Here is a 14,281-nt window from a genome sequence, read left to right as displayed (position 1 = left end):
AGTAGGAGTGTTTTCAAAAACACACCCCACTGCACCTGGTGTGAATGGGCCCTTAAAGAGGCTTTAAACCTCTGAAATAAATTCAAGAAAAAAAATAAAAAACTGCAAGACAAAGGCATAATGAGCTGATATGCATCGCATACTAGCTCATTATGAAATACTTACACCGCTGTAACAGCCGACATCTTTCCCGGAGCTTCTTCCGGGTTCACGGGCTCTGGCACTGTAATTGGCTGTAGCCGCGATGAGGTCACTCCCGCGCATTTCGTGCAGGAGGAACGTCACTTTCTTTCAGAGCGAATGCACCAGTGATGTCACTTGCTGCATGCACTGGAAATATCTCCTAAAACTGATTGGGTACTATGCACAGCTGCACAAGATTTTTTGTGCACCAGTTTTACTAAATCTCCCCCAAATTGTTCTCTGAATGGTGTCTCTACCGAGCAAGCAACCTCCTGCGTTCACAATGCAACAGTCTAGCCCAGGGGTCCCAAAACTTTCTGAAAAAAGGGCCAGTTTACTGTCCTTCAGACCTTCAGGAGAGCTGGACTGTTACCACTGGGAGTAGAAAAAGTCCTGAAATCAGTGGGGGAAAAATGCCCTATTTTTTGTTTCAGTGGAAGTAATTTTGCCTCATCATTGGTGTCACTGGGGGGGGGGGAGGAATTATGCCCCATTCTTGGTGTCACGGGGAAACATTGTGAACCATCATTGGTGTCATTTGGGTCCAATTGTTTGTGTCATTGGGAGAAATTGTGCCCCATCCTTGGTGTCATTGGGCTCCATTGTTGGTCTCATTGGGAGGAATAGTGTCCCATCTTTGGTTCTCATTTGGGCCCCATTGTTGGTCTCACTGGGAGGAGTAGTGCCCTATAATTTGGCCCCATTGTTGTTGGTCTCATTGAGAGGAGTAGTGCCCTATCATTGGGTGTCATTGGGCCTCATTGTTGGTCTCATTGGGAGGAATAGTGCCCCATCATTGGGTGTCATTGGGCTTCATTGTTGCTCTTATTGGGAGGAATAGTGCCCCATCTTTGGTTCTCATTTGAGCCCCATTGTTGGTCTCACTGGGAGGAGTAGTGCCCTATAATTTGGCCCCATTGTTGTTGGTCTCATTGAGAGGAGTAGTGCCCTATCATTGGGTGTCATTGGGCCTCATTGTTGGTCTCATTGAGAGGAATAGTGCCCCATCATTGGGTGTCATTGGGCTTCATTGTTGTTCTTATTGGGAGAAATTGTGCCTCATCATTGGTGTCATTAATTTCAATTGTTTTTGTAATTGGGAGAAATTGTGCCCCATTGATGGTGTCATTGGGCCCCATTGGTGGTCTCATTGAGAGGAATAGTGCCCCATCATTGGGCCCCATTGTTGATCTCATTGGGAGGAATAATGCCCCATCATTGGTTTCATTGGGCCCTATTGTTCGTGTCAGTGGAAAAAATTGTGTGTCATCATTGGTATTTGTGGGAGGAATTGTTCCCCTTCATTGGTGTCATTGGGGGAATAATGGCCCCAAGTGCTGGGTAAAAGCAAGCAAAGGACCGCATCTAGCCCCTTGGCCGTAGTTTGGAGACCACTGGTCTAGCCACTTGGAACAGGACCCAGAAGCTAGTGGAGATCACTGGAGTACCAGTGCCTACAAAGTGATTTCCAGCTTCCACAGGGATCTCACAAATGTAGCATATACATATTTACATCGGTCTAAGCTGGACCAACGTAACTATGAAAAAATTGGCCTACCTAAACTTCAGCTTTAAGTGTTAATAAACCCACAACAGTAAAATCTGTCTGCATATGCGGAATAGCGTGCTTGCTATACTCACTGTGGAACTTAAGGGGTTAATCCTCTGCATTGTGTAAAAAGACTCCTTTATCCTGTATGCACAGATCCTCCCCCTCCTGCAGGGTCTCCCTTAGCAAGATCAGATAAGACACAGTCAGAGTAGTAAACCTGCACATGCTAAGTTTGGTCTCTATTGCTAGAGAGAACGGTTATTTGTTGAGCTGAACTTTTCAGGTCACATGGAATTGACATCACACATGTGGGCGTGTATACAGATCCTAAATGACAGCACAGCCCCTCCCTCCTCCTCCATGCCCAGTAATGTAAAAAAGAACACAGTGGGTGGGATGTCACATCTTGATTGAAGGATGACCCGCCTCCCATAACAGCATGAGGACATAGGCTGTTGTGGAAATTTCCTCCTACCTGAACACTCAGCATTCAGGCAGACCCTGCATTTTATCATATGACCGTGGTATACATATCAGCCAAAAGGGTATATGGTATTTTAATGTAAAAAGAAGATTTATAAGCTGTGGGTAATGCAGGGGGCAGATTAACAATTTTTTTATTATTGGGTTTAGTAACACTTTAAAGCTAGAGAGTCAATGTGAGAGCCAGGTAAATACCACTTTTAGAAGCTCAGTAGGGGTAGCCTGCATATTCAGGGTCAATGAGCTTTTCAGTAGCTTTCGTTGTGTTGGTTTAGTATGAGAATATATGATTGCTGAAATACATTTATCGATTTCAATCCCTAAAAAGGACTTGTTTGCTAGCACTATGTAATGTTAATCCAAATGCTGCTGAGAGAGTGTTTGAGTTTAAAGGGCATCTGCCACCAAAAATCAATAGATAGCTACTTAGATAACATGCCACGTTCCCAATAAACCTGTCAGTGTTTGGATTAACTGTACAAAGTAATACAAAGTTTATTTAAAGAATGACAAAAAAAAAAAAAAAGTTTTGAATAGAGTGGAAAGGGATTAGAACACCTCTCAGGTCTTCATTAAGATTCATCCTCTCTATTCATCCTGTTGATTCTAATCACAAAAAGTGAAAGTGAAAGTAAATCCCAAATTTTGGGTTGTCACTATGACAGAAATAGAGAGGGAATCTTTCAATGGAGACACTAGATCTGGGGACATTGGTGACAACCAACTTTCCTTTACTTTGGAGGGATTTCCTCTTACTTCCAGTTTTGGCTTTGTGACAGGAAGTGTCTATTTCCAAAGAGACACCGATGGAAGCATAAAAACTGACAAAGGTTATAACCTTCCCTTAAGCTGGTCATACACTGATCAAAATTATGGTTGCCACCTCATCCCTTTAAACCCGAACGCATAATAATTACACAGGTTCTGTGGCTGAAGGTGGTAATTAAACTCACTTGGTGCCTTCTCTGCATTAAATTAGTCTCAGAACCTGTGTAATTTAAAGGTGTTCAGGTTTAAAGGGATGAGGTGGCAACTCTAATCAAAATTCATCCGGGTCTGCAGAAAGTGCACGTTTATGGACATTCCTGCTAGACAAAAGAAAAAAAATCCTTTGGTCGACCTATCAAAGGGACAAGCTGGAAACTTTGCTCCACCAGCAGGGAGGTGAGGAGGGGCGAGCTGTAGGCATGGAGGGGATTTCTTCATTCGCCTCATTTGTGCCTTCTCTCACCTACCTTTCAGGTTGGAAGACCTCACATATAGCATCAGGGACTGTGTTGTGATGGCAGGCATTGGTCAAATACAGGCCACAGCAGTAATAGCCCAAGCAGTCATATGCTCCTGGCTCCTCCCCGGAAGAGCTGTGCTACAGGGTGGCAGCCATCTAATGAGTAACCACTATAAAGAAAGATGGCCACCTGATTCATCACCTGATATGACCTGATTGGCCCACCTGCATAGAAGCTGCTATCCACTGCCACGTGTGCCCAGAACATACACTGGTGACTAAAATTAGGAAAGGTGAGTGCCTCAGTAAAAGGCACCTTGTGTATTCCACCACATTGTGTCCAGAAACTGAATCTGAACAGGCTAAAGAAGCTCACTGACTAGATTTACCTCTCTAGATTTTGCTGTCCTACTCCACAGGGCATCCTCACCCAAACCATTGGCCATATAGAGGACTTTGCTCAGAAGAGAAAACCAAACAAAAGCTGCCAAAGATTTACCATGGCACAGGAATGCTTTGCTTGTTTGTAATCCTATAAAGAGAAGACAGTGCGGTTTCAATTTTTTAATATGGGGTTCTACAGGGGCCCAACTCGTATGGATGCTGCCATGAGAAAGTCAGGATAAAAAGTTTCGACTATACATATACCTTAAATTTTAACTGGTCACCACTATGACTGCAGGCTGAAAATAGAGCAATTTATGTGCAAATTATTGTTCTTTTTAAGTGCCTGTTAAATCATAATGAGGATTGCTCAGTTTTTTCTTCTTGGATGGTTTAACAAATGTCAGCAAGGATATTTTACTATTATTATACTAGACTTCATAAAATATATGTTTATATAATTGGCTATTTGTGTCCATTTTTCAGGAAGCAGGATCCAACTATGAAACATGTTCTCAGCGGAGACAATGAAGCCTTTCTTATCTGTTTCTAAAAACAGACTTGCTTGTGGCTACTATATTCTGTTCTGAATGCCCCGCCAGCATCTCACTCTCTAAATCTAAAATAATCCAATTAGGCATTAAGGGATTTCTGAAAACATTCTCTCGCTGTCATGCTTGTCACTGCAGTGTCTGTCTGGGCAGGCGGGTTGTCTTCTTGCCGAGTTATAAATCAATGGCTGGAGCTAGTTTAACACTGACCCCCAGAGAAAACTGAGGACATTCTGTGTTCTGACCAATAAATACTGGTTTGTTTTTAGGAAGAAAAGATGCATTCTATGCATTTATGCTGAACACCCAAGTTGCAGCCAAATAAATACAGGGGTCAAAAATTAGATACTTAATTAGTGAGCTATTTATATATAGCTCTGTTTCATTTAATTAAACAGATTGTATCATTTAGGTATTTTTTTTTTTTTAATAAGTCAATTTTAGCCTTGTATATTATAGGCTTGTAATTGTATGAAGTTAATTATAAGATCTGGACTGTCTGCACAAAGAATTAAATACAGTCAGATTAATTTAAAGGGCAGCTCTGAACAAACTGATAAAAAAAAGCAATAGTGGATTGAGTGGTGCAATGTGCTTGAAACATCTATGTTGCATCCAGGATGTCAGGTCTGTGCAGTAAAAGAAACCTGTGTTGACAGTGAAAAAGGAAGGCTGGGATTGCTCATCTCTCCCTCTAAATGTAGCGCTCACCCTCGAAGGAGCCGCTGGATATCAGGTTCCCCACTCCTTCACAGCCAGGTATTCTCCACACTTTCTCCAAACACAAGGAACAGTCTTTGAGCTTGGTTTTTATGTTTTATTAGGGGTAATAACTTGGATGGGAAATAGGATATATGGGATGCCCAACTTGATAGCAACAAAACCAAGGAGAACGTTCTCCTTATGTACAACTCTGATTGATCTCATGCTCAACAGTCTCTGATAGAAAAGCAAAAGTCCCTTAACGACTAGGAACGTTCTGTTTCTTTTGTAAGTAGCAAGAAAGTTATAAAAGTTATAGATTGCATGCAGGAATGACTCCAACTCCACTGTAGACACTGATCCCAGTTCCACTGACTGCAGGAACTATCAGCCCACCTAGCTGCTTCTTCATTAGCCCACCTGGCTGCTACTGAAGATTTCCCAGGCCAAGGTAAATGAAAGATTTAAGTCCAGCCTTTAAAGTTCCTGACCATACTCTTTACTCTCGTTGCTTCCTAGGCAAGATTCCTCCCGGACAGTGATGCTGCCAGAATTCACCCATGGCAGCTCCAGCCTGAGGCAACCCCCCCCCCCCCCCCCCCGGCAGGGGTTCTCCTCAAGGGCCACTCCTCAGCACAACATTTTCCACTTGACTCCTCACCAGCATGACTCATCCATTGCCTGGGGTTTGGCTTAGCTCCCCTGCGTATGCAGATCAACCCTCATAGCCTAAACCTTCTAGTTTCCAGAACATTCTCCAACTTCCCAGAACTAGAGGGAGGCACCAAAGAACTGTCTGTATAAGTCACCTAGCCCTGAACCGTAGTAAACTTTTGACGCAGATTCAGAGACTCATTTTACCATGAGCAAAATCATAAATTTGGCTGTACTGCCAATGATTGCAAACTAGAGGGTGCTACTTAAAAATGATAGTTGTCTAGCTGTCCGTACTTTCTGACCCAAAATAAGCATGCAGATCAGTTTTTCTGACTTCAGTTGCTGCATGCTTGTTCCAGGACAGTAAATTAGATATAACAGATGCCATTTGATTAAAGTAAGAGTTGGGCAAATAGCATTTTCATTGGGAGGTCAATACTTGCAGTCTCAATATTTCTCTTAGTAAAGGCTTCCTTCCTATATGACTACTGTTGGAGAGGGTTATGTACATGTCCAACAGTCACTCAGAGAAGGATTTCAAAGAAGTGAATCAGAGAATCACGAAGACGGAAGTGAGTGTAATCTACAAAAGGTACCTTTGCTACAACATTTTTTATCTGATCAGTGTGAGTGGAGTTACCCTTTCAAGTGAAAGTTATTTTTTTCAGGAGCATGACATTCTTTTTGCAGTCACCATCTTTTCCCGGTTTCAGCACCTTTATTCCTCAGGCATTGGGTCACTAATGAAGTAGCTTTTAGACATGCATTCTGGAGTTGCATTGTTCTGCTACCTGGCTCCATTCTCAGCTTCTTACACATGACAGGAATAGTCTGGCAGTGTACACTGCAATGCGATTGCATCACAGAGTATGCGCTAAAAAAAATTGCCAATAGGAAAAGGAAAGTTGTACTTGGTTATACATTGTGGAGACCCTTGTAGTTAAAGAAGGAGTGTTTGGAGAGGTCAACAGCCACTGATATAGCAAACTTCTGGTCAGAAAACAGAGGGGAGGTTTCTCTGGGAATTACCTGGGATGCTTTTAAAGTCACTCTCCAGGGATTCATTTGGGGGATAATTCAAAAACTTAGATCTGACAGGGAATGGAAGGTTAGGGACTATGAGCAGGTTGCCACAGATGCGGAAGTCACCTTTCTCTGGATCAACAGTGGGTGAAGGATTGTTTATATGGGATTGTATTGGGATTGTAGTGAGTGTACAGCTTGTATAACATTGTAAATTTGCTGTCCTCTCAAAATAACTCAACACACAGCCATTAATGTGAGATACTGTAACTATACATAGAGCACATGTGTCAAACACAAAGCCCACGGGCCGTATATGGCCTTCCAGGCAATTTCAGGTGGCCTTCACATTTTGACCCCAATTTAGAAATTTATAGAATCCCAAAAGGCAAACTTAGTGGATTTCTGTACCTGCAAGCAGTTTACTGTAGGTGACAATTTGTTTCTAAGTTCTTAGTTAGCACTTACTAAGTAACTCTAGTTTGCAATAGGCATATTCACTAACTTCCATGACTGCTACTGTATAGGGGAACCTATTCACATTCTAACTGGTACTGGCTGCAGACCTCAGCTTTTCCTAACTGTCTAAAAATTTTAGTAAGTGGGGAAACAATGTCCATGCAGTGGATTCTAGACAGCTTTGTCAAAACATTGGCATATGACAGCACAAATCGTTGTTAAAGTTTATAACCAGAAGCTTTTCTTTTCAGTTTTGAATAGAGCAGATTTATTTTTCGCTGTATATTTAACATTAAGGAATATTCCGGCCACCCTCTGAAGTGTTTTGTCACACCACTGTGACTTTCTCAAAGCGAAGATGACATCATTGTGCATGAGCCGACCAGAAACTAGGAATACATTAGATGTAACTAATGCTAATGTATCTCTTAAGGGGGCAATATAATCAAAGGGGCAATTGTTCTGTGTGTACTGGATTAAGACGACCCCCTAATTCTCCAGTTAAAACGTTGGTTTCGGGCTTTACTCGCCGTCTAAGATGACCCCCTTCTGACTAATATGTCAGCCTGCTGGATGTGCAGTAATACCGTATGTACAGTAGCTTTGACCACATACAGTATACATACAGAGCTGAGCCAATCACGGCAAGCGATGTATACTATTAATGAATACAAATCCTGCTCGGATTGGCAGAGGTTGTAACATCATCAGCCCGCACCTCTCTGACTCTCAAAGACAATCCGAGCAGGATTTGTATCCATTAATACAATACATCGCTCGCTGGGTTTAGCTCAGCAAGGGTGTATTGTATGTAGCTGAAGCTACATACAGTATTACTTCACATCCAGCGGGCTGACAGATTAGGGACATTCGTTTTGGGCCAGCTTGCCCGAATGAACTAAAAGTGCACATTTCATACTGTTGTATAAGACGACCCCCAATTTTTTGGGTATATTTTTAAAGCGGAGGTCCACCCTAAGGCTGCTTTCACACTGCAGCGGGAGCGGCGTCGGCGGTAAAGTGCCGCTATTTTTAGCGGTGCTTTACCGTCGTTTTAGCGGCGGTGTGCGGGCGCTAGTGGGGTGGTTTTAACCCCCGCTAGCGGCGGAAAAGGGGTTAAACCCGCCCGCAAAGCGCCGCTGTGGCGGCGCTTTGCCGGCGGTATTGCCGCGGTGTCCCATTGATTTCAATGGGTAGGAGCGGTTTAGGAGCGGTGAATACACCGCTCCTTCACCGCTGCAAAGATGCGGCTAGCAGGACTTTTTTCACCGTCCTGCCAGCACATCGCTCCAGTGTGAAAGCCCTCCGGCTTTCACACTGGAGTTAAAGGGGCCGGGTTTTTTCAGGCGTTACACAGGCGCTATTTTTAGCGCTGTAACGCCTGAATACCGCCCCAGTGTGAAAGCAGCCTAAAGTGGACCTTCCGCTCATTGGAACCCCCCCCCCCTCCAGCGCCACAATTGGCACCTTTCAGGGGGGAGGAGGGTGCAGGTACCTGTACAGTACAGGTATCTGCACCCACTTCCGGCGTAGATTCTGCAGAAGGTACGCCCCTTTCCGCAGAATCTACGCCCCTTTCTGAAGGTCCCCCGCTGCCTGCTGGGAAACACACGTATTCCAGAGACAGCGGGGACCATCCTTATTGTGCAGCGCGACTCGCGCATGCGCAGTAGGGAACTGGGAAATGAAGCCGAAAGGCTCCACTTCCTGATTCCCATACCCAAGATGGCGGCGGCAGCACCCGAGAGACGATCGAGAGATCGGCTTCGGGTGCCGACATTGGGGGCGCACTGGGCGGGTAAGTCTCATTATTTTAAAAGTCAGCAGCTGCAGTATTTGTAGCTGCTGGCTTTTAAAAAAAAAAAAACGGCGGACTCCCGGGGGACTACCGCTTTAAATATGTATATATGTGTGTGTGTGTATATATATATATATATATATATATATATATATATATATATATATACACATACACGCACTCCGAAGACACAAGGGAGTACTAAAACTGGTGCACTCAGAATCTGGTGACGCTGTGCATGGTAGTCAATCAGCTTCTAACTTTAGCTTATTCAAATACATTTTGGCAATAAAACCTGGCAAAGCTGGGCCAGATTTAGCATTCCCTGGTTTTAGTAATTAAACCCCTAAGATTTTTTTACCAGGACTTTTATTGATTACATTTATTAATATGGACACGAGTTTTTCATGTGGTTAACATTGTTGCATGTATATAATAAATGTATGTTGAATAATTAGGTTGCGAATAGTGGTTGCGCGGCACTTTATTCATTGTCAAGATCCCCCATCTTGTTACTTAAAGCAATTGTGTATCTTTTGTTCTTGCCCTTCCAGCCTTATTAAAAAAAAAAACATTTCCCACAAACTATATTTATTTAACCGGTTCCTGACTGGCGCACGCCGATGTACGTCGGCAGAATGGCACGGGCAGGCATATTGGCGTACAGGTACGTCCAATCTTTAATGATCGCATGCCAGTCGGGACCCCCGTGAGTCTGGTCGCGGGTCCCGTGGACTGGATCGCCACGAGCTTACCCACTATTGTCTCACGAGGCGGCTGAACTGAGAAATGCCGTTGTAAACAGCATTCCCCATTCTGCCTAGCAACTAGTGACACTGATCTCTGCTCCATGGGATTGGAGCAGAGATCAGTGTTCACTAAATGAAAGCCCAGCCCCCCACAGTTAGTAACACACCCCTAGGAACACTTAACCCCTACACTGCCACCCACTGGTTAACCCCTTCACTGCCAGTGTCATTTACACAGGAATCACTGCATTTATATAGCAGTGATTGCTGTATAAATGACAATGGTCCCAAAAACGTGTCAAAAATGTCCGATGTGTCCGCCATAATGTCGCAGTCACAATAAAAATCGCTGATTGCCGCCATTACTAGTAAAAAAAAATTATTAATAAAAATGCCATAAAACTATCCCCTATTTTGTAAACGCTATAACTTTTGCGCAAACCAATCAATAATCGCTTATTGCAATTATTTTTTTTTTTTTACCAAAAATATGTAGAAGAATACGTATCGGCCTAAACTGAGGGAAGAAAATGTTTTTTTTATATATTTTTGGAGGATATTTATTATAACAAAAAGTAAAAAATAATGAGTTTTTTTCAAAATTGTCGCTCTATTTTTGTTTATAGCACAAAAAATAAAAACTGCAGGGGTGATCAAATACCACCAAAAGAAAGCTCTATTTGTGGGAAAAAAAGGACGCCAATTTTGTTTAGGAGCCACGTCGCACGACTGCGCAATTGTCAGTTAAAACAACGCAGTGCCGAATCGCAAAAAGTGGTCTGGTCTTTGACCAGCAAAATGGTCCGGTCTGTAAGTTGTTAAAAAAAGTATTTTGCATTGGTAGTGCCCAGCTTTTTCACCAGAAGCTTTCAAATTGACCTTAAAAAAAGTCAGAAACAAATTATATTTTACTCCCATAGATTTCTATGGAGTAAGTTTGAGGATTGCATATTGGTCACTGGTTATTAATAGTAAAATACTTAAGTTAAAAAAACACATGACCATTGAGTTTATCCAACAAATAAATCCTGCATAGATAAATAAAAAAGTAGACTAGCAAGGCACAGTCATGTACAGGTGATAGATTACTGCTCAATGGACAATATCCACACTGAGACCCATAACATAAATAAAAAAAGAGAAAAAAAAATTACCAGCATCCTTTTTCTTGTCTCGGGACAGTTCATGTACAGTGGCCCCAATATCTTGCCTCAGACATCGGGCAATCTCATCCAGTGCCGTGGTACTTTTGTTGTCCAAATTGATGAAAAACTGGTACTCATCTTTGTTGAGACGAGAAGGTCTGGACTCTATGTGGGTCAGACTAACGCCCCGCTCCTGTAAGGAAAGACATAGTTATTTAAAAGTGGATCATTCAAAAACATTTACTTAGATACTGTTATTTTACAGCAATATTTTAATGTGATATTTAAGAAGGAGGTGCAAATTTTGAAAACACTTTGGGTTCAATGTGAATGTTACAGTTTTCCAGTTCAGCAAAACTCATTCCCATAGCCACACGCCTAAACCTTGTGGACATATTATCAGTCAACTGTGTTTACTCTTTTTAAATCATAATAACAAAACAAACTACCCAAATGACCCTGACCAAAAGTTTACATACCCCAGTTCTTAATACCGTGTATTGACCCTTTAACATCAATGACAGCTTGAAGTCTTTTGTGGTATTTGTGGAGGAGGCTCTTTATCTTCTCAGATGGTAAAGCTGCCCATTCCTGTTGGCAAAAAGCCTCCAGTTCCTGTAAATTCTTGGGCTGTCTTGCATGAACTGCACATTTGAGATCTCCCCGGAGTGGCTCAATGATATTGAGGTCAGGAGACTGAGGTGGCCTCTCCAGAACCTTCACTTTATTCTGCTGTAGCTAATGACATTGTCATGTTGGAATGTCCAAGTACGTCCCATACACAGCTTCCTGGCTAATGAATGCAAATGTTCCTGTACAGTATTTTTTTTATAACATACTGTATTCATCTTGTCATCAGTTTTGACCAAATTTCCTGTGCCTTTGTAGCTCACACATCCCCAAAACATCAGCAATTCACCTCTGTGTTTCACAGTAGGAATGGTGTGCCTTTGATCATAGGCCTTGTTGACTCCTCCCAAATTCATTGTTTATGGTTGGTGCCAAAAAGCTAAATTTTGGTCTCATCCCTCCAAATGACTGTCCCAGAAGATTTGAGGCTTGTCTCTGTGCTGTTTGGAGTATTGTAAGAAGGATACTTTGTGACATTTGTGTAGTAATGGCTTTCTTCTGGCGACTTGACCATGCAGCCCATCTTTCTTCAAGTGCCTCTTTGTTGTGCATCTTGAAACAGCCACACCACATGTTTTCCGAGAGTCCTGTATTTCACCTGAAGTTATTTGTATGTTTTTCTTTGTACCCTGAACAATTTTCCTGGCAGTTGTGGATGAAATTGTAGTTGGTCTACCCAGGGCCTTAGCTATTTTTTTTTCCTAGGGGGGTTCAGGTCATTCAAACTTAAAGGCATCATTTACACTTTAATGTTGGGGGAGGTATGGGAAAAATATGTGACAGCAGAGTAGGGCCATGAAGCTTTGCAATGCAGTGCAGAAAAAATTATCCCCATTCAACTGAATAGAACGCAATGCACGCAGTTGTGGTGCGGTAGTGTACTCATTAGTACAGCGAGCTCCTCCTAAGCTCTCTAGGTTTTTTTTGTTTAGCCCGCTGAGTTAAACTAAAAAAAACTACCATGTGAACCAGGCTTTAGATCTCATTCATAAGTTCTAAATAGCCATGGAATGACAAATATACCATGAATACCTACAGCCAGGATCCCAGATGTTCCATTTTTTGTCAGCTGCTCAGCCTGTTCACCTGAGTGATGGGCTGAAAAGAGCCACTGCAGTTAAAATGTATCTGAACATCCAGTGGTCCCCATGTTTAAGTTTCAGCAACTAAAGTTTCAGTGACTACAGGAGCTGGGGTGAGCTCTATCCCTTTCCGACACTCCTGCAGCACATTCGGTATCATCTACATTACTCCCCACATCAATTGAGCCAGGGCGACACACTAATGCCGTGTACACACGACCGGACTTTTCGACGTACTAGGTTCGACAGTCTTCCAGACGGACTTCCGGCGGAATTCTGAATGAATAGTCTTGGACACACACAATCACACCACAGTCCGACAGATTCGAACGTGATGACGTACGACTGAACTAGAATATGGAAGTTCATAGCCAGTAGCCAATAGCTGCTCTAGCGTCGGTTTTTGTCCATCGGACTAGCATACACACGAACAGATTTCTCGGTCCGACGGAGTTCCGGCAGGAAAATTTAAAACATATTCTATTTCTAAAGTCTTTTAAAGTCAAAGGATTTTTGGCAAGCAAAGGTCCGATGGAACCCACACACGATCAAATTGTCTGGCGGACTCGTTCCGTTGGACCTTTGCTGTCAAAAAGTCCGGTCATGTGTATGCGGCATAACAAACTGTGGGTCACAGTGGTTGTCTGCTGTTAGGGACAAATTTCTGACCCTGGATGCAGAGAGATTTTATCCAAGGGCAAAAATGTATCCCTATCTGCAGGTAACCACTGGATGTGCAGATACATGTGGATACATGTTTACAGCAGCAGACAGCCTTGGCTCTTTTCAGTCCATCACTCAGGTGTACAGGCTGAGCAGATATTGGAACATCTGATCCCGGGTGCAGGTATTTGCAGCATACTAGCTGCACCATGGTCATGTAGGATGTATGAATGAGACCCAAGGCTAGATTTTAGCTAACCTTACTATACAAGTTGAATAAGGGGCAGCATATTGTGGTAGGCAGTAAAATCAGTGGTGTATTTAAACCTTAAAAAATGGTGTCTTAAGAAATGGTATGATATGTTTTAAGAGATGGGAAAAAAATATTGTACACTGCCTACCACAGGATGGTGTCCTTTGTACTTGGTCAATATAGTTGGCTTTTATTCAGTCTTAATGTGGTAAACCCAGTTTTTGAACTTGTACCAACAAGTAAGCCTATAATAACATTTACCTGTGGTGTTTAAGAGATATTCACATGGAAAGCAGCCGGTGATGTCACTGGTGCATGCACTCTGAAGGAACGGCATACTGCTTGGTTGTACTTCTCCTAGGGAGGAGTGCAGTTTGTTCTGCACTTTTTTGACCCATTTTTAGCTGACAGACAGTTATAGCCCGCTGTCAGCTAACATGGTTCAGCAGGTCCAGGCTGTGGAAAGATCCTAACTTTAAAGTCAGGATTCACCCAGATGCCTGGACCAGCAGCTCGATCAGCCTCTCAGTGAGCCGCAGAGACCCTGAGCCAGCCGCTCTTGCCCCTCCACAGCCTGGCATTCCAGTGAGCTTGGGGAAAGGGAGGGGGAGTAGAGCCAGGGACTGACAGTCACCACTCTTTGCTCACTGAAGGCTGATATCTGAGTGAACAGTGGTCTTTGATCCCTCTGTTGTTGGTCTTAGAAGCAGCTGGGGACAGATGCAACATTGGATTGATG

General features: G+C 43.0%; 1 protein-coding gene across 2 annotated transcripts in view; it reads right to left on the bottom strand.

Annotated features, from left to right (window-relative positions):
* PAH (phenylalanine hydroxylase) overlaps window positions 1–14,281 on the bottom strand; it is a 100,709-nt gene that overhangs the window by 68,186 nt on the left and 18,242 nt on the right. For both annotated transcript variants that reach the window (XM_077472180.1, XM_077472181.1), the window contains exon 3: window positions 10,924–11,107. In XM_077472180.1, coding sequence (XP_077328306.1) covers window positions 10,924–11,107 — 184 coding nt within the window. The remainder of the gene's footprint in view (window positions 1–10,923; window positions 11,108–14,281) is intronic.

The sequence above is a fragment of the Lithobates pipiens genome, unplaced genomic scaffold (assembly GCF_037356315.1).
Source record: "Lithobates pipiens isolate NorthernLeopardFrog02 unplaced genomic scaffold, aLitPip1_a1.2 Scaffold_8, whole genome shotgun sequence".
Lineage (NCBI taxonomy): Eukaryota > Metazoa > Chordata > Amphibia > Anura > Ranidae > Lithobates > Lithobates pipiens.
Note: the sequence above shows the minus strand (reverse complement) of the source record. Positions and strands in the feature narration are given on the sequence as shown.